This window comes from Xenopus laevis, chromosome 9_10L (genome assembly GCF_017654675.1).
Source record: "Xenopus laevis strain J_2021 chromosome 9_10L, Xenopus_laevis_v10.1, whole genome shotgun sequence".
Taxonomy (NCBI): domain Eukaryota; kingdom Metazoa; phylum Chordata; class Amphibia; order Anura; family Pipidae; genus Xenopus; species Xenopus laevis.
The window spans coordinates 112,166,046-112,191,895 of record NC_054387.1 but is presented as its reverse complement, the minus strand read 5'-3'; the positions used below and the strand labels follow the sequence as shown (position 1 = coordinate 112,191,895).

General features: G+C 36.6%; 1 protein-coding gene across 1 annotated transcript in view; it reads right to left on the bottom strand.

Moving 5' to 3' along the window:
- The window catches only part of pdilt.L (protein disulfide isomerase-like, testis expressed L homeolog), a 29,977-nt gene extending 11,332 nt beyond the window's left edge, over window positions 1–18,645 (bottom strand). The window contains 9 exon segments of the mRNA XM_018236456.2: window positions 4,943–5,063; window positions 6,870–7,067; window positions 9,409–9,534; window positions 11,274–11,384; window positions 12,340–12,474; window positions 15,606–15,739; window positions 16,340–16,546; window positions 18,308–18,533; window positions 18,535–18,645. Of these exon segments, the coding sequence (XP_018091945.2) occupies window positions 4,943–5,063; window positions 6,870–7,067; window positions 9,409–9,534; window positions 11,274–11,384; window positions 12,340–12,474; window positions 15,606–15,739; window positions 16,340–16,546; window positions 18,308–18,533; window positions 18,535–18,630 (1,354 nt within the window). The 5' untranslated portion in view covers window positions 18,631–18,645.
- Window positions 18,646–25,850: the final 7,205 nt, after the last annotated feature.

Here is a 25,850-nt window from a genome sequence, read left to right as displayed (position 1 = left end):
AGCCAAGCACAAATTGGTGGTGAATTTCCATGTTTCTCTGCCGGCGAATCAATTCATGAAACTGCAAAGATAATTCGCCAGTGAAAAATCTGCCGCGAAAAATTTGGGCTTGCGTCAGAATAGTGGCGCACAGAAAAATTGTTGCGTGTCGCCCATTGACTTTAATGCAATGGCACGTGTATAGCAATGGTCGTGGGCATCTAAATTGAAGTGTGTCAAAATAATTTTAACACCCATTGATTTGCGTTTTTCCCCAGTTTTGGGAATTTTGCGGGAAATTCATGAGTTTTTCGTCTAACTAATCAAGACAAATTCACCCATCACTAGTCAAGAGCTTTCAGAATTCTATGCATTCCAATAGTTTTTTGCCATTGAACCAATTAATTCAAATTAAAGAGATCCTATAGCTAACAGTAGCACTGTCCCACTGCGCCCCCTAGTTTTCTGTACATGTCAAAAATGATTTTATAGATGCACGAAAATTCACCAATGAAAATTCTACTGATCAAAACCTTCATTATGAATGGAAAAGAACTGACCAATGAGAGCACCATATTGCTGTTATTTTACATATAGAGATAGTTAGGTCGTTTTTTTCTTCATTATATGACACTGGAACCAAACATGGGGATAAAGGGAAACTCTGCTTAAAGTTTCCAACTCCAATTGCAGGAACAAAGAACAGGGAGTCAGATTGATACAGATCAGCTGGGATTCTCATTGGAGGATTTTTTGCATTTTAATGCAGTCACTAGCTGTGGAAGTTGGGGGATTGTTTTTGAAACATTTTATTGGACAATAGTGCTTTATAAACCCTGACGTTGCTGAACTTCAGCTCACAGCATGCCTTAAAGGGGTGGTTCACCTTTAAGTAAACCTTTAATATGTTATTGAATGGCTAATTCTAAGCAACTTTTTCATTGGTTTTTATTATTTATTTTTTATAGTTTTATAATTATTTGCCTTTTTCTTCTGACTCTTTCCAGCTTATAAATGGGCGTCGCTGACCCCCATCTAAAAAGCAAATGATCTGTAAGGCTACAAATTTATCTTTATTGCTAATTTGTATTTCTCATCTTTCTAGTAAGGTCCTCTCCTGTTCATATGCCAGTCTCTTATTCAAATTAATGCATGGTTGCTAGGGGAATTTGGACCTTAGCAGCCAGATAAAAAGCTAAATAACTCAAAAACCACAAATAATAAGAAATGAAAACCGATTGCAAATTATCTCAGAATATCACTCTCTACATCATACTAAGGGGCACATTTACTAATGATCGAATATCGAGGGTTAATTAACCCTTGACATTCGACCGTCGAAGTAAAATCCTTCGACTTCGAATATCGAAGGATCGAAGTCAAAGGATTTACCACAATTCGTTCATTCCAATGATCGTAGGAAAAATCGTTCGATTTGAAGGATTTTAATTCATCGATCGAACGATTTTCCTTCGATAAAAGAATACTTAGAAAGCTTATGGGGACCTCCCCCATAGGCTAACATTGGTGCTCGGTAGGTTTTAGGTGGCGAAGTAGGTGGTCGAAGTTTTTTTTAAAGAGACAGTACTTCGACTTAGTTGAACGATTTTTAGTTTGAATCGTTCGATTCGAAGTCGATGGTCGAAATAAACTATTCGATGGTCGAAGTAACCAAAAAAAGACTTCAAAACTCGAAGTATTTTTTATTCTAATCCTTCACTCGAGCTAAGTAAATGTGGCCCTAAAAGTTAACTCAAAGGTGAACAACCAATTTAACTTTCATAATATGTAAAGGTATGTTGAGTAGTGCAGTGCAGAAGGGTCTACAGACGGTGGCGAAATGGCTGTCGAGGTGCAGCGCTGCATCTGAGGAACGGGTACGCCTCTCCCAGGAATACATGGTGTGCTGAAGGTGGAACGCAGGCAATATGGGCATCGGGCCAACGAGCTAGACCGGAGCAGTCTCAGTGGTGACACAACTGAACGTACGGTTTGTAATAAAAAATGTTCCTTTTGCTCTGGCAGGACACTCGTTTCTTTGTGATAAGCCCGTGACACACTGTTTATCTGTTTGCGACTGCTGGGTTGCTAATTTAAGGCTTTGGACTTCACAATTACTCTGTAGCAGTTCAATTGGCCCGGGTGCCCATACAGTGCATGAACTTTGCCAAGAGCAGTCACCAAAAACCGAGTGATGGGCCTGTATGCACAGTGAGGCCCAATCAAACCCTAACAGTTATGGGATGCACCAACTATACAAATCTAACATTGGCCCACAGGCATTTCATCGTGGGAATGATTGATCACCTTGGAAGACTTTTGAATTTACGTTAACTGTGAATTTGCACACCAAATATCCACTGGGGCTTACTTTCCCCTATCTGATTACAATTTACCTAACACATATTTGCTATTCTGGGACTCAATGTGCATTATACATGTGACACTACGCAGTACAGATATGGGATCCATTATCCGGAAACCCATTATCCAGAAAGCTCTGAATTATGGAAAGGCCATCTCCCATAGACTCCATGTTATCCAAATAATCCACATTTTTAAAAATGATTTCCTTTTACTCTGTAATAATAAAACAGTACCTTCTACTTGATCCCAACTAAGATAGAATAATCATTATTGGAACCAACAATAGCCTATTGGGTTTATTTAATGTTTTCATGATTTTCTAGTAGAATTAAGGTATGGAGATCCACATTATGGAAAGATCCCTTATCCGGAAAACCCCAGGTCCTGAGCATTCTGGATAACAGGTCCCATACCTGTATACAATTTGGACTGTTGTATTACATAGATACTGTTCCACTTTTTCTCATATCTGACTCTCCGAATCGCCAGTGGGGTGAGAGCACATTTAATAGAGGGATCCCTCTTCCCATATGTAGTGCTGCTTGTTTTTAAATTTGTTTTTAACCAGTACGATATGGCATGGTGGTAAATAAATATGGCATTTTATTGATATTTTGATACTTATTATATTATAGCATTATGGGGTTGTGGTTAAGGGATTAAGTACAAATTTTGTTTATGTATATGAACAGTTCTGTAACCATTTGTAACACACATTACAGTAAACATAGTATTTTAAAATATGAGAAACGATATAAACACGATATAAGCACGGGATGCCCAATAGTCTATGTTTTACAAAGTGCTATTTGACCTATGGCCGTCCCTATTCAAGCAAACATGTATCTGTTTCATTAAATATCTAGACAATGAATCTTAGAAATCTGATATGAATTTGAAAATGAATTAATATGGGTGAAACTGAATTCCTGGTGTAAAATGCTGGGGAAACAATTGTCTGAAATGGTTCCAGCAGTTTTTTGATTTTGTGTTTATTTCCTGCAAATGTAACCTAAAACGCACGTGAATTACTCCACAGATTAGACTTGCACAAACGTATCTGTTTCATTAAATATCTAGACAATGAATCATAGAAATCTTATGTGAATTTGTAAATTAATTAATACAGGTGAAATTGAATTCCTGGTGTGAAATGTTAGGGAAGCAATGGTTTCAGAGGATTCCTGCAGTTTATTGATTTTGTGTTTATTTCCTGCAAATGTAACCTAAAATTCACTAGCATTAGCTCACAGAATCGGGCCTTTTTAGTTTTGCATTCGCTATCTATCTATCTATCTATCATCTATCTATCTATCTATCTATCTCTATCTATCATCTATCAATACATCATCTATCTATCTATCTATCTATCTCTCTATCTATCTACCTATAATCTATCTATCTATCTATCTATCTATCTATCTATCTATCTATCTATCTCTCTATCTCTCTATCTATAATCTATCTATCTATCTCTATCTATCATCTATCAATATATCATCTATCTATCTATCTATCTATCTATCTATCTATCTATCTATCTATCTATCTATCTATCTATCTATCTATCTATTACTCTTAGAAATGACAGACAGGAGCCATAGCAGTGCTTGCAGTAATGTGCTGCTTCATCCTTCTTTGTTAAAGGGATTCTGTCATGATTTTTATGGTGTAGTTTGTATGTCTAAATTATACTATTTCCACTGCACATAATTCACTCTAAATAAAATGTAATTCCTGTAATATTGGTGTGTAGGCAGCCATCTCAGGTCATTTTGCCTGATCCTGTGCTTTCAGAAAGAACCAACACTTCATGATGGAACTGCTTTGGGATCAGCTATTGTTTCTCCTACTTAGTGTAACTGGAGGAGTCGCAGTGGGACTTGGATTTTTGTGCTATTCTCAAACCTACCAGAGAGCTGTTATTTTGTGTCAAGGAGCTGTTATATTGCTACCTTCCCATTGTTCTATTGATAGGCTGCTGGAGGGGGAGGGGTGACATCATTCCAACAGCAGTAAAGAGTGACTGAAGTTTATCAGAGCATCAGTTTCATGACTGAGGGCACCTGGAAAACTGGCAATATGTGTAGCCCATATCAGATTTCAAAACTAAATATAAAAAAATCTGTTTGCTCTTTTGAAAAAGGGATTTCAGTGCAGACTTCTACTGGAACAGCACTATTAACTGATGTTAATAAAAAAAAAACATGTTTTATGAGGGCAGAATCCCTTTAAATTTTGCACACAGTGGAGCACAAGGGGTCTCAGTTCCTATCTATTTTTCTAATGTCAATTTAAATGTACAGCATCATTTACACCATACTCTAAATTGTTTGTAAATATTGTTAACTAATATTCTACATCTTCTAAACAAAGGTGCCAGAAAGTTGTAATTTTGCTTTTATGTGCCATGATTTTGTGCAATTTACAAAAACCATAACAAAAAAATACAAATTGCAGCTTGTGGCATCTATAACCTTTCAAGATTGAGGCAGTTGCAACTAGTTATGATTTTTTTTTTTTTTGCAGTCTTGAGTAATATTTGATAAATGTGCCCCTTAAGTAATGGGGAAAAATGAACAACAATTATACTTACAAAACATGATAAATGTATTTGTTGTCTTATTGAACGCAACGTGATTGAAGTTTTTTCCAACAAGCAATTTTACAGGGTTTTTGTCCCAGTCTTTAGGAATTTCTTCGCTTTCTTTTTTTGGCTGTCTCAAGAAAATGAACATTATTTCAGTTATATATTTAGCGCTCTGCTGAAATTGGAGTTCTTATATTTTTATTGCCCGGTATAAAAGAAAATGTAATTGTTTCCTTGGAAGTCATACAGTATAACAAACAGTTGTAGTCTTTCTTCCCATAAGTATCTACTTGTTACACATCCTTGATGGCATATCAGCTATCAGTTTTACAAACAACGAATTCAAATGAGCAAATATGCCTAATGCTACTGCCGCAGAGAATGTGTTCCTTTGCTGCTTGATGTGCCTGCACCCAGAAACATTAAGCGTAGGACTACATGGGCGTTTTCAGCATGATCCGACGTACTGCGCAAAAACGAATTCGTCAAGTCGGATGCGACGGAAATAAGGAAAGATATACAAATATCAGGTGAAGTCGTAGTGTTGTTCCAACGGGACACGAATATCGGATGCAGATGCAGCATCTGCATCCGACAGTTGTGTCACTTCGGATCAACACTGCAACATCAACAATGCATTCACTTACCTTATTTCCGTCGCATCCGATTTGACGCCTGCATTTTTTTTACGCAGCATGTCGGATCGCTCCAAAATCGTCCATGTAGTCCTACCCTAAGTTGGCCCAGTTGCAGGTACAAACTGTGAATTTCTGCATCGAAACGCAAAAATTTTGAATTCTGCATCATGTTCCTGCACCCGGGTCAATGCAATGTATCTGGGTGCAGGCACATCAAGCAGTGCACATCTGCTACATCTGGCACTACCTTAAAAGTGATACAGAGAGTTGATAGCTGAGGTTAATATATATATATATATATATATATATATATATATATATATATATATATATATATATATATATATATATATAAATATTTTTGATTTTGGCAATCCCAAGCATCCAAATTACTTGATCCCATAGCTCCCTTATGGCCATCTAATATAAAATCTTCTAACTTATACAAGCAATGAAAACACTGAGTAGCTTGAGGCAGTGTTGGTTTAAACACAGGACAAACTCCACTGACTCCCAATGAATTAAAAAAAAACTTTAGGTCAATTCCACTGACCCCTAATGAATTCTTAAAAAAAAAAACTTTAGGTAAATTCCATTGACCCACAGTTAATTTTTTAGGTTTTTAGGTTTAATTACACTGACCACCAATTAAATGGCTGCTTTATTAGCACATACATTCATTGAACTATTTATATGAACCACTTATTAAAGAGTAAAATCAGCTGTTTATATTATGATCTATTTACTGATAATGAGTATCTCCTACATGAACTTTTCAGCAGTGAAATGACTAGTTATTAGGGCCAATTTCTTGGAAACAAGGCATTTTCCATAAACATATATTGCAGCTAGTGATGGGCGAATAAATTTGCCAGGCATGTATTTGTGGCGAATTTCTGCATTTCGCCGCCAGCGAATAAATTTGCAAAACTGTGGCGAAAATTCACCGGCAAAAAAACAGATATGCACGTCTGACGTGTCACGTGCATAAAATTGACGCCCATTGACTTTAATGCATTTGGACAAAATAGTCGCACGTATAACAATTGTCGCTCGCATCAAAATTATTTTGATGCCCATTGATTTCAATGCGTTTCACAAATTTTTCAGTAAATTCGCAAATTTTTTGGCAAGCGAAACGCCACAGATTCACCGATCACTAATTGCAGCTGCTTATCTGTCCTATGTGTTCACGGGGGGCTCCTGACAAATGTATTTGTACTGGACCCTACGATTTCTGATGACAGCCCTGGACGCTAGACAGGCGCTGGAATATATAATCCTTCATTTCTTACCTTGGCTTTCCCATCCAGGTAACTCCTACAGAAACGTCTCAGATTTTCAAAGCTAACCTCATCAGCTGGCATTCTGTACTTCACATCAGTGGTCAAGTTTAAGATACGAACTGCCGGTGTATCAACTTCTGTGATGCGGAAATACTCAAAGATACGCCCATTCCGAGACTCGTCTGTGTCCACGAGTATAAAGACAAGCTGAGAAAGTATTAAAGACTATGAGTGACCAAAGAAGAAAGGAGGGCTAAATTGAATATGATAAGATGTTAGATATTATGGGGGTTATTTATCAAAGGTCACGTGTTAGAGTTTTTTATAGCTCAAATGAACTCACAGCTCGAATGGTTTATTTCAGAAAAAACTTGAATGGGAAAAAACTGATTCTGAGAGTTGGAGTACCAAAAGTTGAAAACTCGAATTGATTGAGTTATCCGGGGGGGAAAAAAACTGGAATTGCTTGTTTATTATTTGAGTTTTCTAGCAAAAAAAAAAATTCGAACATCAAGCAGGCTGTTAAATCAAACAGACATCTTTAAACTATTCAAGGGACTTCTGCCATTGACTCCTACATGACCTTGACAGGTTTTAGATGGTGTATTTTTGGATTCAAGCTATTTCCAGGGTTGAGGTATAATAAATCTCGAAAAATTTGAGGGTTTTTTTTCAATTCGAGGTTTTATTGAAACCTAAAAATATGTTTTGACCAAAAAAATACAACTCAAATTTTAATGGAAAACACAACTCGACCCTTAATAAATCTGCCCCTATATGTCCATGAATTTGTAATTATGGAATAAAACATTAGGGGTCATTTAGAACCACAAGTGTAGTTTGCAAAGCACAATTTTGGACACAATAGCAATGTCTTTTTACCCACAGTGTAGAATTTTCCCCATAATTCCAACATCATTGCAATTGCCAGAGGGAGTTGTGCCGGACACTTGTGGCAAATGTGCTCTCATTTTGATACAAATACAAATACAAATACAAATCAGAGACCATTGTGTTGAAAATGTTTCAAGTCTGGTAGATGTCATTTCCAACGTTCAGCATCAGATTGAAGTATGTATCTAATTTTTTAGGTAACTGCATTGTGGTAATTGATGCAGGCCACTGTGGGAGCCCTGGACCTACCACCTGGTTTTGGAGGTGCCAGTAGCTCCAGGGTTCCCTGAGCTTAAAGCAACAGTAACACCAAAAAATTAAAGTCTTCTAAGTTCTAAAGTAATATGGAGTAGCCATGGGGGCAGCCATTCAAAGCTGAAAAAGGAGAAAAGGCACAGGATACACAGCAGATAACAGATAAGCTCTGTAGTTTACAATGGAATTCTTCAGAACTTATCGGTTATCTACTGTGTATCCTTTGCTTGAATTGCTGCCCCCATGGCTACACAACAGTTTATTTATATAAACTATAGCAGTCTTTCTGAAGTCAACACACCAGTTGTGCAAGTGCAGGGAAACAGTACATTGTATTGTAATTCCTTTAAAATGCTTTCATTTTTTGGTGTTACTTTAAATTTGAAATAGGAGGAAGCAGAAATGCAGTGGTGCTGAGTGCAACTATATAGAAGTGTAAGAAGTGCATGCGGTAGCAAGTACCTTTAATGAATGGGATTGTTCATATAACTCACTGCAACCAATTTTGCATTTGTAGTTGTAAATGACTCCTATTGCTTTAAAAGATCATGATAATATATGACTACACACAGTTTGAGTTTATGAAATCCACCAATATTGTTTCATATTTTTAAAAATGTAAAAAAAAATTGAGACTAAATTGAACATTTTAAATTAAAAGACACTAAATAAATGAATTACTGTACCAAGACTAGTATTTCATCTTTCCTAATTACTTCCTGAATTTCTATATTTTACCTCTTTGGAATATATTTCAAGATACAGTACAACCCCCATTTTAAATTTTTTGAGGGGTTCAGAAAAAATTGTGTAAAATTCAGGAAAATGAAAAATCAGGGAAATGCATTATCAATTATATATTGGTAGGACCACAAAAAATGGTGTTAATGAGGAAAACTTACAATAAGGGGACGTAACATTGAGGTTCCATTGTATTATTGCTTCATCAAGTTATAAATATATGTGCATTTAAGGGCCTTATTTATCAAAATCTGAATTTTTCTGATTGTTTAATCGGATCGGGGACAAACACAAAAAAATTGAGTAAAAATCGTAATTTTTTTCGGATTTTTGCCCAAAAAGCCTGAAATCGTCAGATTTTTAACTAATTCCAGCGCAGACCACAGAAACATCCAGACGGGATAGGGACCTCTCCCATTGACTTATATACAACCTCGTTAGGTCTGAATTCCAGATTCCGAATTTTTCCATCCTTGGGGTATAATAAATCTTGAATTATTTTTTTTGAAATTCGAAAGGTTTTTTTTCCACTAAAAATGTGGATATTATAGTTAAAAAAAACTAAAATGTTCTGAGTTTTTAGCATTCTGACTTTAATAAATAACCCTCTTAATGTACATAATCTGGCATTTCAGAAACAAAAACTATAAATACAAACCTTTCCTCTGAATTCAAGTGCCGCAGACTCAAAATTTTCATAAATTGTACCAAATAATTGAGAGGTTTTGGAGGTGAAGAGCAGAATGTGACTGTCAACAGGGACATCGAAAATAGTGACCTGAGTCTGGGAAAAACCAAGACAAACTTCAATATATTCAATTGAAAATTGATTCTGCTATTATAAAACTACGTTGTACATAATTGTTTTAGAAATTGTTTTCGGAAAAAAAATATGCAGTTCTATAACTATTTCAAAAACGTTTAAGCAAAGCTACGTGTAGAAGAATTTTATGGCATTCCTATCAACAAAATGTTGTTAACAAAAAAAATCCAAACTGCAGAGAATTCTCCTGCATTCTGCAATAAATCTACCTCACTGTCTGTTGCTACTAAAAATATATTTATATATATTATATTATATATATATATATATATATATATATATATATATAGTCAAATACAAGAGTCCTCTGCACTCAACCCATTATCAATATATTTAAGACAGAGACATTTTGTGCATACTGCTACTAAAAAATGCCTTACCCTTTAAACAAAACAGGGATTGTTTGTCCATATATTGCAATATATTTAAGCTGGCCAACTACGTCAAAGTCATCCCATATCTGGCCAGTCCTATGCTCAATTTTATCTGATTCATTAAGAATTCTATTGCTTCATTATACATTTTACAAAGGGACTAGGTATTACCTGCAACTTAACTTGCTGCTTTCAAAGTAAACCTCCATACTTGGCTGCTTTTAATGAATCAGATAAAATTGAGCATATTGATAATGGGTTGAGTGCAGAGGACTCTTGTATTTGACTATATGTATTTTGTGGTCACAGCCTCATTGCACCCCTGCCTAATGGTTTTAAAAAATAGTGGTGAGCACAACTTTCCCTTGTTTGTTATAGTTTATACAGGAGCAGTGACCAGCTCCATGTTGTAGCTCCCACCCTTCCCAGCTATAGTCAGGTGATCCCACTGGTGTCTAATAAAAGGGCAGCCAAGTTTGGGAGTTTTACTTTGAAAGCAGCAAGTTAAGTTGCAGGTAATACCTAGTCCCTTTGTAAAATGTATAATGAAGCAATAGAATTCTTAATGAATCAGATAAAATTGAGCGTAGGACTGGCCAGATATGGGATGACTTTGACGTAGTTGGCCAGCTTAAATATATTGCAATATATGGACAAACAATCCCTGTGTTGTTTAAAGGGTAAGGCATTTTTTAGTAGCAGTATGCACAAAATGTCGCTGTCTTAAATATATTGATAATGGGTTGAGTGCAGAGGACTCTTGTATTTGACTATATGTATTTTGTGGTCACAGCCTCATTGCACCCCCGCCTAATGGTTTTAAAAAATAGTGGTGAGCACAACTTTCCCTTGTTTGTTATATATATATATATATATATATATATATATATAAGCCCAAGTTTGAAAGCACTCACAGCAGATTTCATCAGTGTATAAAAGGTTTATTCACCGCTCACATCTACGCGTTTCAACCCTCAATGGGTCGTCATCAGGATATATATATATATAATATTTATATTTTTTATGCTTGGAAGTTTACAAAGCAGTGGAAACTTGACTTCTAGCTGACCAAGGTAGACGTGGGTTGAATCATTTTTGACTAGTGCATCCCCTATGAATATCCCAGATACACTGCATTTCACATTCTGGTTCATAACTGGAATTTTATGAACTATTATTTTTATGCTCTTTTGTATCTAGATAGAAACATGTTTGCAAGGCTTTTCTTTTTAAATAAAATAAACCAAGACGGTCATAAGCCATATCAAAAACAGCGCACATAACACACCCTAAACACAGTGCTGTCATCTGAAATTCTTTTCTTACCTCTAAATTATACTCAGTCACCACGTCCATGATGTAGGTTCGGATCAATTTCACTAGGTCCACCTTGCTTTCAATTTCTTCTTCTGGTATTAAATAGTTGGTAGGACTGTCCTTTATGATCAGCAGAAATAAGGGAATATAAATGTGGCTGTAGGATGAATCCCCTTGGTAACTTATGATTAAATCATTTATTTCCATAAGTGACTTGATATTTAAAAAATAAGATATAGAGAATACATTTGCACCGTTATGTAACTTTAAACTATTTATTCAGCCTATGATAAAGGGCCTATGAAAAGGTACATAAAGATAGCAATTAATTTCATATATAAAATTCTTTTATGGAATATTGCATTATATCATGCTTCCCAGCATCCCCCACAATAATCCTGTACCAAGCATAATATACCCACAATGTACTTTTTATATCCCAAATGGTATGATCAATTTAGGACTGGAATTGGAGCAGGGGGCAGGGGAGAAAGATGCCCTTGAACCAAGTGGTGAATGGTCTTATAGTTTGACATCAACAATTTCTGGCACCGATAAAATGTTATTCAAATAAATCCACCCAGAGGTTAAAATCTAAACAGTATGTACGTTCACCTTGCATTTCTGTAATTTGATTGTTCAATTTTCTTTGCTTTGAGTGTTATCATGGGTATATGAGTCCCATCCATTACAGCTCCCAAGTCAGCTTTGAAGAACACACAGCTACTGTATGCACATTAGGTGAGCAACACAGGGATATACCACATTTATTAGCAGAGACTCCCATGATATCTTCCCTCCATAATAATTTACCCTATGGCACCTGCAAAATTTGTTCCAGGTCTAGTAACCCATAGAAACCAATTAGCAGTAAATATTTACTGAAGAACATTTGATGGGCTTGACAACTTCTAAGTCAACATTCAATAATCATTGACATGTTCATATACATTCTCCTCAAAGGTAAAAATACAGAGTAGTATATGAAAGTCTTCCACTTTATTAAGCAGTGCTAAAACATATATTATTTACTCTTTTTATTTTATACTGTATATTTCCCGACACTCTTCTGTACCTTTTTGTACACTGCAACCATATTTGTAGTGATTCCAGCATGCGAAAATATATCATTGTTGCTGATCAGTCCAAAGGGAAAGTCAGGAATATCCTTGGCAGCTTCAAGAAAATGTTCTTTCTTGTTCTCCGGCTCCTGTTTCCTCAACAAAAAAAAAGAATATGGTTTTATATCTTAGCTGGAATGGAATGAACAATATGGAAATGTTGTTGTTGTAGTCGAAGTTTGAAGGTGTGCATGGTTCTTATATAGTGAATAAAGTACCCCCTCCTGTAAAATATAAGGATATTATAAGTTACCAAGGAGTACCATGACCATATAAAAACACAGAGCCAAAGGCCAAGTGTTTTTAAATGGGTCATGGAAGTTCGAGTTGACTTCTAATATTCTAATGTTTTGCAACAGGGGTATAAGGGTACCTGGTGGTCCAGTGGTGTGGCTGCTGCTTCCTTCAATCTGATGCACACATGTGCCCTTTTGTTCGGGGTGGCGCATAACATCATCATGCACGGCACAAAATTCAAATATTTAAAGGGCCCTCAACCTATTACTAATTGGCCAATGTAGGTCTATTTTCAATAGTTCCTGGGTGCAAGTTCTAGTGTTTCTGATCTGTTATTCACCCTGCCTGTCCCTGATCTTGTCTTGTTTACTGCCTGTCCTGACTCTTGCCAGTGAATTGACTATGATATATACTGTGATATTGGTGTTTAACCTCGATTACGCTCTTGTCTCCTGATTGCGTACTGCGGTGACCATTAGGTATTGACCCGGCTTTTTTCATAACTACCTCCTTGTTCCCCGTTCTGTCTGTAAACATTTGGTTCCCTTGCCTGCCCAGAACTCTCTCCCTGGTCCTCTCACTATATGACCTGGCGGCATCTGAGTAGAGGAGGGCTCCTCCTGAAGTGAAAGGAGATTGTTATATGCGGAAGCGTGAGCTGAGGCCAGGCCCTTGGGGTTTGTTCTGGGTTTGGGACAGTACTTTACTTATTATTATACACAAGTTTTAGCGAGTCATGTGACAGAAATGGCATCACTAATCTCTGATTATAACCGATGATGTCACTAAGCCCCGTTTATAAGGATAGAATTTACAGGATATTCATGGCTCTTGTGTATCATAATGGAATGAATGACATACCGGCTGGAAGGGATAAAAGTGATATTTAAAGGCCTGTTATAACAGGAGGTTTTCACAGGATAAATAAATTGATATTTTCATGTTTGTCTTATTTTTTTATTTTTTAAATTATGTGCAAATATAAAGGGCCTGGTTCATTTGGAGTTGTATATTTCACCAATAGCTTGAATCTACACTCTTTTTATAGCTTTGTCAAATGCAGTATGTTGTATTGTATCCTCTCTCTCTCTAATTGCTTATCATTTATGCATATATTATCTATATTAATATTTTATAGTACAGAATATTAGAGGCTTCATCATCTAGTATTACAAAGAGGGATGACAGGCAATGAAGGACAACCATCTTAAAGTGACACTTTCTGGGTTTGGTAGGAAATATCTTGCAATAGAAACATGGTAATACTACTTTGCTTACCTTTTCCAGAAACACAAAGTTCTGCCACTTCCATTTGTAAAAATGAAGATTGTGTTTCAAAGACCAAGCTCCTTGGGAAATGGTAAGTGACAGAGGAATGTTACTTGGTCTATAACCATTAAAAAAACACCTTCTTTATTTTTGCAAATGGAAGTGGCAGAACTTTGTGATTTAAGACTTACAATCCCTGGCAAGGGTCTAAGCTGCTAGATCACTCATCCAACAAGGATTTGAATGCTCCCCCAATCATTACACAATTAAAAACCCCATCCACATATCTAATAATGATATGTCTAAAACAACTAGATTTTTAAGTAATCATGAACATTCTACACAACTCATCCGAGAAGCGGTTTCACTTGTACTGAAGTGGTAGGGAATTCCCTGGGATTTTAGGGGTAACGCAATCTTCAAAGTTCAATCACGATGGTTCCATTGAACCTAGTCAGAAATGTGTAAACTGAAACCTTATTGAGATGTGACGTATAATCCAGTCATAATAGTACCATGACAGGACAAGTGTTCATAGTTCAGTGACTACTGGAAGTGTGAGTTGCTGACAGGCTCAAGATATTAAAGCAGCATTGTATGTTGCTAACAGGCAGTGTCACAGGCCCACTCTCCTGTTTAGAGATAGTGGTTCCAGCTTGGCATAAAGGTTTTAAAATGCAGCAGAATTCCCTATACGCTATTCGACTCAGTTGAACTAAAGAAGCTGCTCTTATGAGTGGTGAAACATTTTCTAGACTCAGCCCAATTGCTTTAGACTTATCTAATAGATTATGTATATCCCGAAGAGAATGAATGACAACAATACAGACATGTTGACTCTTTGCTTATTATGTTGACCTCCAGCTATTCTTCAGTGATGGCTGCTGTAGCTGTGATGTCAAGGAATGGGGCAGACAAAGACTAAATAGGATGGGGCACTTATGTAAACATTGCCTCTAGCCTAACAGATCTCTGTTTCTTTGTACATACTCTCCTCTGCCAGTGCAACCTATTTCAACCCTTTTGTTTAGCATGGGACAATTTATCAGCCATTCTAATGACTTCTAGTTCACCCATACATAACTTTGTTTTTTTTTCTAAGTGTCCCTATACATCTGAAACACCCTACTGCTTCAGTAAATGTCTAAATGTTGGTGTAAAAGTCCTCAAGAATCACTTTCTATATCATATTCTATAGTACAGATGCCCTACAGCTTCCATGCATTTCCGTTTTCCCGTATATCTCCTTTCTTTATACATAATATGTGCTTGTTCCATGCTGCAATTTTATGAATGGACACCATTTTTTTTTAACAGGAATTGTTTTAAGTGAGTACAAGATGTTTAAGATGCTATTTGTTTTTGTTTTGTGTTAAGGGCTGCTGTGCAACTGTCTTTGGCTAGCAATCCATTGCTATCTAAATTAGAGTGCCCCTTGGGCAGTGCGGTGCTCGTCATCCATTGCTTTACTGGATTTCTGCACAAATCTTAAGATTTCTATAAACAAACAACAGACTATTAATTATGAAAGGTCCAGTTTTCTGTTAAATCTCAGAACTAAACAGAAGGAAGTTTTCCAGGTGAAAATCATTAGTAAATGGACCCAGTTTTTCTTTTATGGAGTCTATTTGATTTATAACAGAGTGAGTACCTGAAGTTCTTTTACACTTTGTCTTATGTACAGTATTTACCATATAATCCTTTTTTAACATACCTTAAAGAAGCCAACAACAGTCACTTTATCTGACATAACAAAAGCTTCATACTGATCCGTGCTGTTAATGTAAAGAGAGCTGGGTCCCATTCTTCTGTTCAGCCAGGTAACAAATGCAGATGCAGTTCTCACCCCTTAAAAATGCGGAAAATGGATATATGAGCCTAAAATCCTACATCTCTTTCTTTCACAAATAATTGCACTCTACAGATGTAAATATTTGCATTGCAAATACTTCTACATGGGGCAAAGTAAAGGAAGGCAGTTGGTTTATGATGGTAAATAAGAGCTCACACTCTTGCACCTCCGGTATAATATTGACTTTCATGATGGCAGCATCAAAGTAAATGAAAAAATAAAGAATCTGGATTTTAGCCAAACAAGATACAGGTACGGGACCTGTTATCTAGAATGTTCGGGACCTGGGGTTTTCCAGATAACCAATCTTTCCGTAATTTGGATCTTCATACCTTAAGTCTACTAGAAAATCATTTCAACATTGAATAAACCCAATAAGCTGGTGTTGCTTCCAATAAAGATTAATTATATCTTAGTTTGGTTTAAGTAAAATGTACTGTTTTATTATTACAGAGAAAAAGGAAATCATTTTTAACTATTTGGATTATTTTGAGGCCTTCCTGTAATTTCTGAATAATGGGTTTCCAGATACCAGACCCCACACCTGTAATAATAGTTTCCTGTTTTTGAAACAACATATTAACACAATAATATACCTTTGCAATCAGTAGGGTTTTTCCGATCGCCATCCACAAAGAGCTTTATTGTAGGAAATTCTTTGATCTTAAACTCTTTTCCAAGTTCCTTTTCTTGAGTGATATCAACCTGACCAAATCTTATTTCTGATGAGTCTTTCTTCATACTTCCTGCTGCTATGGAAAATTCTTCTTTAACGGTTTGTGAAGGGCCGGATAAAGCAATGTCTGAAATAAAATGGTGGTTACAAAATTCAGTAATGTTTTGCACTTTCTGAGAGCATTATATACACAATATTTCCAAAAATATCTGGATACCTGCCTATCCAATATGTTATTCTGAAACCAAGGACGTTTATATGTATTTGATGGCAGGGCTGACCAGTAGATGTAGGAACATGATTGGTGGTATTTGCTTCCATTAAACCACAAGATCAATAGAGAGGTTGGGCATGAGTATTGGGTGATCAGGCTTGGCTCACAGCCGGTGTTCAAGGTCTTCCACTCCTATATCAGCAAACCAGTTTGTAGAGAGATCAAGTTGTGCATGGTGGAAAAGTAGTAAACACAAAATTATCAAGAACCAAGTTAAGGTGGGCTGCCAGTGAAGTCAAATTAAAAACTCTCGATAAGGCATTTTCACAGATTCAGAATATATTGAGAACAACCTTTAGACCCATCCAGCCTACACATGGCATTGTGCATGGTGATGTTAGGTTTGCAGATACCATCTTGTCCCATGCTTCTAAAGGCAGTCTGGAACGTGTCAGTTGGGGTTCAAACGAGGGTTGGGACAGGATTCGGGCCTTTTACAGCAGAATTCTGCCAGGCAGAACCAAATCCTAATTTGCATATGCAAATTAAGGTCGGATTCAGTTTGGTATTCGGCCGAATCTTTCGCAAAGGATTCGGGGGTTTGGCTGAATCCAAAATAGTGGATTCGGTGCATCCCTAGTTCAAACTAACGAAACCTGTTCCAACGTACAATTTTAGAAGAAAAGTTGAGGCACTCCCCCTCCCGTACTGACTGTCCTTGTGAAATGTTGATACTGAAAACTTGAGCACCCACGTTCTAACTGTATTAATAAAGATTAGAACTGATACTGATTAATGTAGTGAAATGGCTCATATTTCTTTTACTTCCAGTCTTTTTTTTTTTAACAATGTCATGGAAGGACACAAGTCTCTAGGAGTCTAAAAAGCCCTGCCTTATCACACATCAAAGACTAACCTTAAATAGAACGATACAAATATTTGAACACTAGCCTTGCATACACAATACATGGTGTTGGTAAGAAAATCTGTACCGCAAGTAAAGTTTTAAACTATATAACTGTAAAGTGTAAACTGTAAGGACCAACTTAGCCTAAACAGGAGATATATCATTTTTAGGCTGCACAGATAATAATGTAAGGACATTGCAAGGACCAACTTAGCCTAAACAGGAGATATATTGTTTTTTGGCTGCACAGATACTAATGTAGAGACATATCGTTTGATATTAATGTCTCAAGAAAGCATACATTATATTGAGACACAGCACATTGTGCCTAATGGAATGACAGTTGGACTCTCCAGGTAAGGGTAAACAGAAATTATATCTGACTATGGAAAAATACAAGCACCAGGGACCATTATTAGAAATCATAACTACTTATGCTGTACTTAATATTATACTGATATATTTAAAAGTGTTGTTAGGGATGCATTTAATCTAAAAGTCTAATGAACATTGTGCCAGCTAAGACCAACTATTTCTCTTATGCCCTTGCTTTAGGTATATAAGGTATGGACTAGCAGTTGTCACTATGGTTCAAATCCTCTTTCAGCCACTGTCTCAACTCTTTGTGGCAAGTTTGAGGCCTGAAAAAGGAGTGCAACACAGACAAAAAACAATATGGTAAGCAAAATTATGTTTTTCCATTAAATGCAAGATGAATTATTACACAAATACAATGATTATTATCATAAAAACAAATTAATACTTACAAAATTTGACCAATAAATACTTATTGTCTTTGAGGGCTCTGGCAAAATTTGAATCTGTGAGAACAAGAACATCATTCTCCTCTTTAATTTTAGGAGGCTTGTGCTTCTTGACTTTGGAACCTTTTTCTACCTTTCCATCCTTTGCTAAAGAGAGAGAAAAGAAAAAGCACAAAAGGAGGAACAACAGCTTCATGCTGGTAATATGCTTTCTGATCCCTGGGGTAAAAAATAAAAAGAAAGACAGCTGCATTTTCTAGCACTACTTCTAAAGGAACTAAACTCCACCTTATCTGCTCAACAAGTGGCAATTTCCCACGTCTCATTACCTGATTACAAAATTGGCATAGTTACAGATTGTTCCAAGAGTGACAGATTATATATGGAAACAAAGAATAATGAAATGTAGTTGTTCTTGTAAACACCTCTTATGGGACCTCTTATCCAGAATAATCGGGACCTGGGGTTTTAAAGATAACAGATCTTTCCTTAATTTGGATCTTCATACTTTAAGTCTACTACTACTACTAGAAAATGTAAACATTAAAAAAAAACAATAGGCTGATTTTGCTACCAATAAGGATTAATTATATCTTAGTTTGGATCAAGTCTTAAGTACTGTTTTATTATTACAGAGAAAAAGAAAATCATTTTTAAAAATTTGGATTATTTGTATAAAATAAATGTAGTCTATGGGAGATGGTCTTTCTATAATTGTTATTCAGTCATGGGTAGTGATGGGCGAATTTGTCCCGTTTCGTTTCGCCACGAAAACGCAAATTTTGGCTCTGGCGTCCAAATTTACTCCGGCGTCTGAATTTTCCCGGCAATTTCGCAAATGAATTGGCCCATCACTAGTCATGAGCTATGGAAACTGGACTATGTTTTTTCTAATGTTATAAATATTTATAACAAAAAGTACATGAGCTTGAGTATACAGATTCCAACAACAGATTTCTGGAGTCCAGCAGTTATATATTGTCGTTAGTGTTTAATACTGTGCATCAAAAACCTCTTGTAAATACAGTATTTGCCTGCCATAATTTATTGCAGTTGGAAATAAAACTAAATAAATGTATTTTATATCCAGTAATAACATAAGAAATGTATAAAAATACTAATGCTAACTACAGTAATACAAGTTGCAAAAGTTTGTTTGGTTGTAAGAAGGTAACCTAACCAGCAAAGGCTACCTGATAATTGGTTGCTAGAAGTTGGAGCAAAATGCATTGTATTACTCCCTAAAAACTCTTTTAATGTGCTTACCTTAACAAATCTAATATGTAAAAACATATATTCATTCACCCAACCCTCATCTTAAAGCGATCCTGTCATCAGAAAACATGTTTTTTTAAAACGCACCAGTTAATAGTGCTACTCCAGCAGAATTCTGCACTGAAATCCATTTCTCAAAAGGGGAAACAGATTTTTTTATATTCAATTTTGAAATCTAACATGGGGCTAGATATTTTGTCAATTTCCCAGCTGCCCTGGTCATGTAACTTGTGCCTGCACTTTAGGAGAGAAATGCTTTCTGGCAGGCTGCTGTTTTTCCTTCTCAATGTAACTGAATGTGTCTCAGTGAGACATGGGTTTTTACTATTGAGTGTTGTTCTTAGATCTACCAGGCAGCTGTTATCTTGTGTTAGGGAGCTGCTATCTGGTTACCTTCCCATTGTTCTTTTGTTTGGCTGCTGGGGGGGGAAAGGGAGGGGGGTGATATCACTCCAACTTGCAGTACAGCAGTAAAGAGCGATTGAAGTTTATCAGAGCACAAGTCACATGACTTGGGGCAGCTGGGAAATTGACAATATGTCTAGCCCCATGTCAGATTTCAAAATTGAATAAAAAAATCAGTTTGCTCTTTTGAGAAATGGATTTCAGTGCAGAATTCTGCTGGAGCAGCACTATTAACTGATTCATTTTGAAAAAAAAAATTTTTCCCATGACAGTATCACTTTAAGGCCTTCAGGCTAATAAACCTCCCAACTGCTCAGGGCCAACTTGGGAGGGGTGGAAGCTATAATACTGTCCAATATTCATGTACTATGGATAGTAGTTGGTTCAGAGACTGGGCAGCCTGAAATCTTCATCTGCCACTATCAGCTAATATGTATTTTGTACTTTGTGCTCAATTTGCAGAACTAATATTATATTGTGTTGGCCAAGCCAATAAGTAAGGAGAGGTTCATTCATGTAAAGGTACTTTTCTTTTAACGAGGGCATGCATATTGATTGTGTATGTGCAGCTGATTGAGTCAGTAAAGGCTTAGAGCTCAAGAGACAGATGTGAGAGCAAGATAACATATTTCAACATATTTTGATTTTGGTTTGATGAGTTTTTTTATATTCATAGACATACGTAGAACTATAATCTTTGTTAATTGTTTATGTCTGGAATACAAGGGTGTATGTTATAAATCTAATCTTATCAGATGATCAAGGCATTTTAGCAAATTTCAATCCATTATGGCCGAGAATACAGGCACTCAAGATTACCTGTGCAGATGGTGTTTGGCTGTGGAACGGGGCAGTGTCAGGACTCAGTCTTCCGGATGAAGGCTGTATGATTGCTGATTTTGCTAACCATTTGTTGTTGTTTCATGACCAACCTTTTCAAATACAGTTATATTAATTCCCAAGAACAACTTTTCTTTTGGCCTTGGCAATATTTCCCTTATTAATATAAGGTATATATTTGGTTAGGAATTGGTATCTGACAGTTTACAGAGGGGGAGTATTTTAGAGGCATCATGTATTTAGATTTTAATTCCTTTAACCTTGCTACACCCGTTAGTAGATTAGCTGAATAGATTTGTTTTGCTTCATTTAAGCTTGGGATTGCAGTGTGGTTGCAATATGTACCCTTTTTTAGTAGTAGTTCCTGGGTTGCTTGGTAGGAACCTTTTTGCCAATTAACAGGAAATACTCCACAAGCAAAGCAAAGTTGAACAGGTCTAGTAATCCATATGAATCAGCAAGCAGTATTTTCTGTTTAAATGCAAGCATCTGATTTGCTGTAACATAGTTAATTTGAGTTGAAAAAAGACAAAAATCCAGTTCAGCCCATATATATATAAAGATGTGTAGTCACGTATATAAACTATATATACACCAATACCTATCCAACTAACTGTAGATCTTAAGATCACAAGAGCCTATGATATTATGCTTGTAAGAAAGCCACTCTTAAAGGCATTAACAGAAATAGCCTCACAACATCACCCGGCAGTGCATTCCCCAACCTCACTGTCCTGACTGTGAAGAACCACCTACGTTGATTCAAATGAAAGTTCTGTTCCATTAGTATAAAGGGGTGGTGTCATGAATCCGCACCATAAATCCAGAACCCAAGCTAAGCTCCCTGGTCTCGGCTCTCACTTCCGCCTATAACCGCCGCCTTTCACCTTGGGAGGAGTCCTCGGCTAATTGGATGCCGCCAGGTCTTATTTGAGAGAGGAGCAAAGCTAACGGTTCTGGATGAGCAAAGGGGCAAAATCGTCTCTCCAGGATACTGCAATGGAAGAACAACTCAGGAGGGCAGGCCAGACAAAAAAGCATGGAACAGGCAGGCCGGGCCAGCACAAGCAGAGTAGAATAGTCAGACAGGCCAGAATCAGGGTTGGAGAGCATAAAATAGTCACTGGACAGGCAAATGGTCAGGAGAGTTCAGAGTTAACAGGCAGGCAGGGGTCAGGATTGGAGAGGTCAGAGGAGTCAAACAGGCAGGCAAGGGTCAAACACAGTAGATCAAACAGGAATCAGAGTATAAGCAACCAGGAAACAAACTGAATTGAACCTAACAACGGGCAAAGTCCTAAACACATCCCCACAATCCCCTTTTATACAATTTGAATTTCACGCCATAGCGCGATGATGTCATCATGCCGGCACAACTGCGCCTATGAAACCAGAAGTGCGCGCCATGTGCGCCATAGGGGAAACCGTGATGGAGGAAAGAGGACTCGTGCGGCGGTGTCCCCGCTGGAAGCGCGGCAGGTGTCCCAGTCGGCCAATTCTTTATTCAAATTGTACTTCCTACTCCATACATTAATTGGATACAATAAGCCGACAAATTGATAATTGCTGTTATTTGCCAGAAAGGAAACAGAAATAATCTGGTGAGTGCCAGGAAATAAATAGATTATCACATGGAAAAATGATACTGGCCCACAGGGCTGTTTAGGGAGCTGTAAGGGGCTGTTGGTGATTCCAGTGTAAGACTATGGGAGCTCTAACAACCTTTAATACCATGAACCTCTACGAGAGACCCCCTAAACATCCCTGTTTGCTGTACCTGGTTCTAAAAAGCACCATCTTATGTAATTTCTGGTCCTCTTCTTTATGATCCCTGACACAGAGCATGTGCAAATGAAGTCAGATCCAAATCACCTTCAGCTGTTCATGTTCCTGGTTGGGAAATTGCAGAGAAGAGGACCCACAGTTGAACTAGACGAAGTCAGCCAAACCCCTTTATACAGCAAAATAGATTAAGATGTGTTGTGCCCAATGCATGAATTGCTTAGACTGTGTGCTTGAAAACACCATTTATAAAGCATCACATATATCTGTTTAATTTCTTAAGGCAAAGTAAACCTTCTAAAGAAAACTAAACTGGAATTGCATCACTGACTCCATTATCAATAGTACAGGCTGGTGCTAAAGGAAGGAAACAGGTATTGTCAGTCTGTAACAGAAGGCAGTTGGTTAAACAATATATACAGTATATATATAAATTTGGGATTTTTTTTAATAAAATCTGACTTTTAAAAAATCACGAATTTTTCATAATTTATTAAACCCCGAGGATGGAAGAGTCTGAATCATAAAATCCGGCATCTCAGACCTGACGAGGTTGCATAAGTCAATGGGAGAAGTCCCAATGATTTTTTGATGTGAGATGGGTTACGTGCAATACCCCAAAGTTTCTGGAGTTTTCGGGCAAAAAGCATAAGGAATCTGAGTTTTCGGGTGAAAAAATCCGAAAAAAACTGAGTTTTCGCGTGAAAAATCTGAAAAAATCTTGAAAATCTGATTTTTTTTCCTGCAAAGCAAATTTTTCGGGAAAATGTAATAATAAGTAAGCGTAAAAAACTCGAGCAGATTTGATTGTAGTTTGTAGCAGAAAATGTTGAAATAAAATTGAACTTTTATAAATAACCCCCTGAGGGGGTTATTTACTAAACTCCGAGTGCAAAAATCCCAAAAAATTTGTGATTTTTTTTATTATAAAATCTGACTTTTAAAAAAAAAAATCGGAATTTATTAAACCCAGAGGATGGAAAAGTCTGAATCAGAAAATCCGGCATCTCAGACCTGTCGAGGTTGCATATAAGTCAATGGGAGAAGTTCCAATGATTTTTGATGTGCGCTGGGTTTCGTGCAATACCCCAAACCTTTTGGAAAAAGCATAAAAAATCACCTCAAGGCAATTAATCTCAATTTAAAAGTATGGGATCTGGAACCCCATTATCCAGAAAGCTTTGTATTACAGAAAGGCAATCTCCCATAGACTTCGTTTTACTTAAATAATTAAGTAAAATTGATTTCCTTTTTCTGTGTATTAATAAAACAGTATCCTTTACTTGATCCAAACTAAGATATAATTAATTCTTATCATTAATCCTTATTGATTTCCTTTTTCTCTGCAATAATAAAACAGTACCATGTACTTGATCCAACTCAGATATAATTAATCCTTATTATAGGCAAAACAGTCCAATTGGGTTTATATAATGTTTCAATTAATTCACTCTCTTATTAAAAAATTGGAAAATTACAACATAGTAAACAAAGTAATTATTTGTTTAAGAAGGTTCCACTTTCAGGAATAGCAATAAGCTAGTTCTGACCCAAAGTTTTGCAGGGGGAAATTTACAGAACCGACTGTTTATAGCAGGGGTCCCCAACCGTCGGGCCACGAACCAGTGCTGAATCAGGCTGTCGCTTCAAAGCTCCTCAGATCTACAGATCCCCAAAATGACCAAAATACTGTTAACAATTAAAGAAAATAACAATTGCCCTTCTGTACCTTTCTCATCGTCAGTTAAGACGGGTAAATCCGCCTCATTCTTTTATAAAGACCATCTTTTGCACGTATATTAAGCTTTTTGTAGAAGTGTCTCAATGGCAGAGTAACTGGCAAATAAAAAACATACAAGTCAGAAAGTTTATAAGAAAATCTATAAAAATTACAAGTTGGCAGGTTGTGATTAATCATTGACATTCACTGTAAACATTTTAAATGGCAACTTGACAATTATGTTTAATCATTGACCTTAGTTCTTCAAGGTTCTAACATAGGCCCTGGTCACCATGAGAATAGAGAATCCGACCTACGCCAGGAAAATTGTAACATATATATATATATATACATTATGGCTCCTATCAAAATTACCTAATAGCCGCACCCATTAAATTGTACAAAATATAGAATAAACTAAAAAAACAGCAACAAGGCACTTCATGAAAAATCATCAATATATTTGTAGGTGGTAGACATACATATTTTGAAACTATATTATATACTTTGGGGGTTACTTACTAAACCTCAATTATTTTCTGTCGGCCATTTTTTAAAATGTATTATACCCCGATGCTGCAAAAAGCCTGAATCCGAAAGCCCAATGTCTCAAACCTGTTGAGGTCATGTGTAAATCGGAGTTCCATAACCTGTATAAAAACACTCGGCCTTCGGCCTCGTGTTTTTACATGGTCACGAAGCTCCTTGGTAACTTATAATATCCTTATATTTTACAAGAGGGGGTACTTTATTCACTATATATATATAGTCCTCAAGAAGGAGCACTCACAGGTAAAAATGTAATATGATGTGGGCACAGACAGGAACACCAGCCGAAACGTCAGTTTGAAAAAGGCTGGTGTTTCTGTACCCACATCATATTTTGAGACCTTTGAGTGCTCCTTCTTGAGGACTATATACAACAAATATTTAAAGGAATTGTTCAGTGTAAAAATAAAAACTGGGTAAATAGACAGGCTGTGCAAAATAAAAAATGTTTCTGATATAGTTAGTTAGCCAAAAATGTAATGTGTAAAGGCTGGAGTGATGTATAACATGTCAGTCAGAACACTACTTCCTGCTTTTCAGTTCTCTTGGTTTACACTGACTGGTTACCTTGGCTACCAGGCAGTGACCAATCAAAGACTTGAGGGGGGGGCCACATGGGTCATATCTGTTGCTTTTGAATCTGAGCTGAATGCTGAGGATCAATTACAAACTCACTGAACAGAAATGTACCATGTGGCCCCCCTTCAAGTCGCTGACTAACTCAGAGTTATAGAGCTGAAAAGCAGGAAGTTGGATTCTGGCTGTTTTATTAGACATCTGTTCACTCCAGCCTTTATACATTACATTTTTGGCTAGCTAACTATATTAGAAACATTTTTTATTTTGCACAGTCTATCTATTTACACAGTTTTCATTTTCACACTGAACTATTCCTTTAAGGGCTGCACCCAGGCAGTCGTTGTACATTTTTTCGTGAGTGCCGGTATCTCAATAGTATATATATATGTATATATA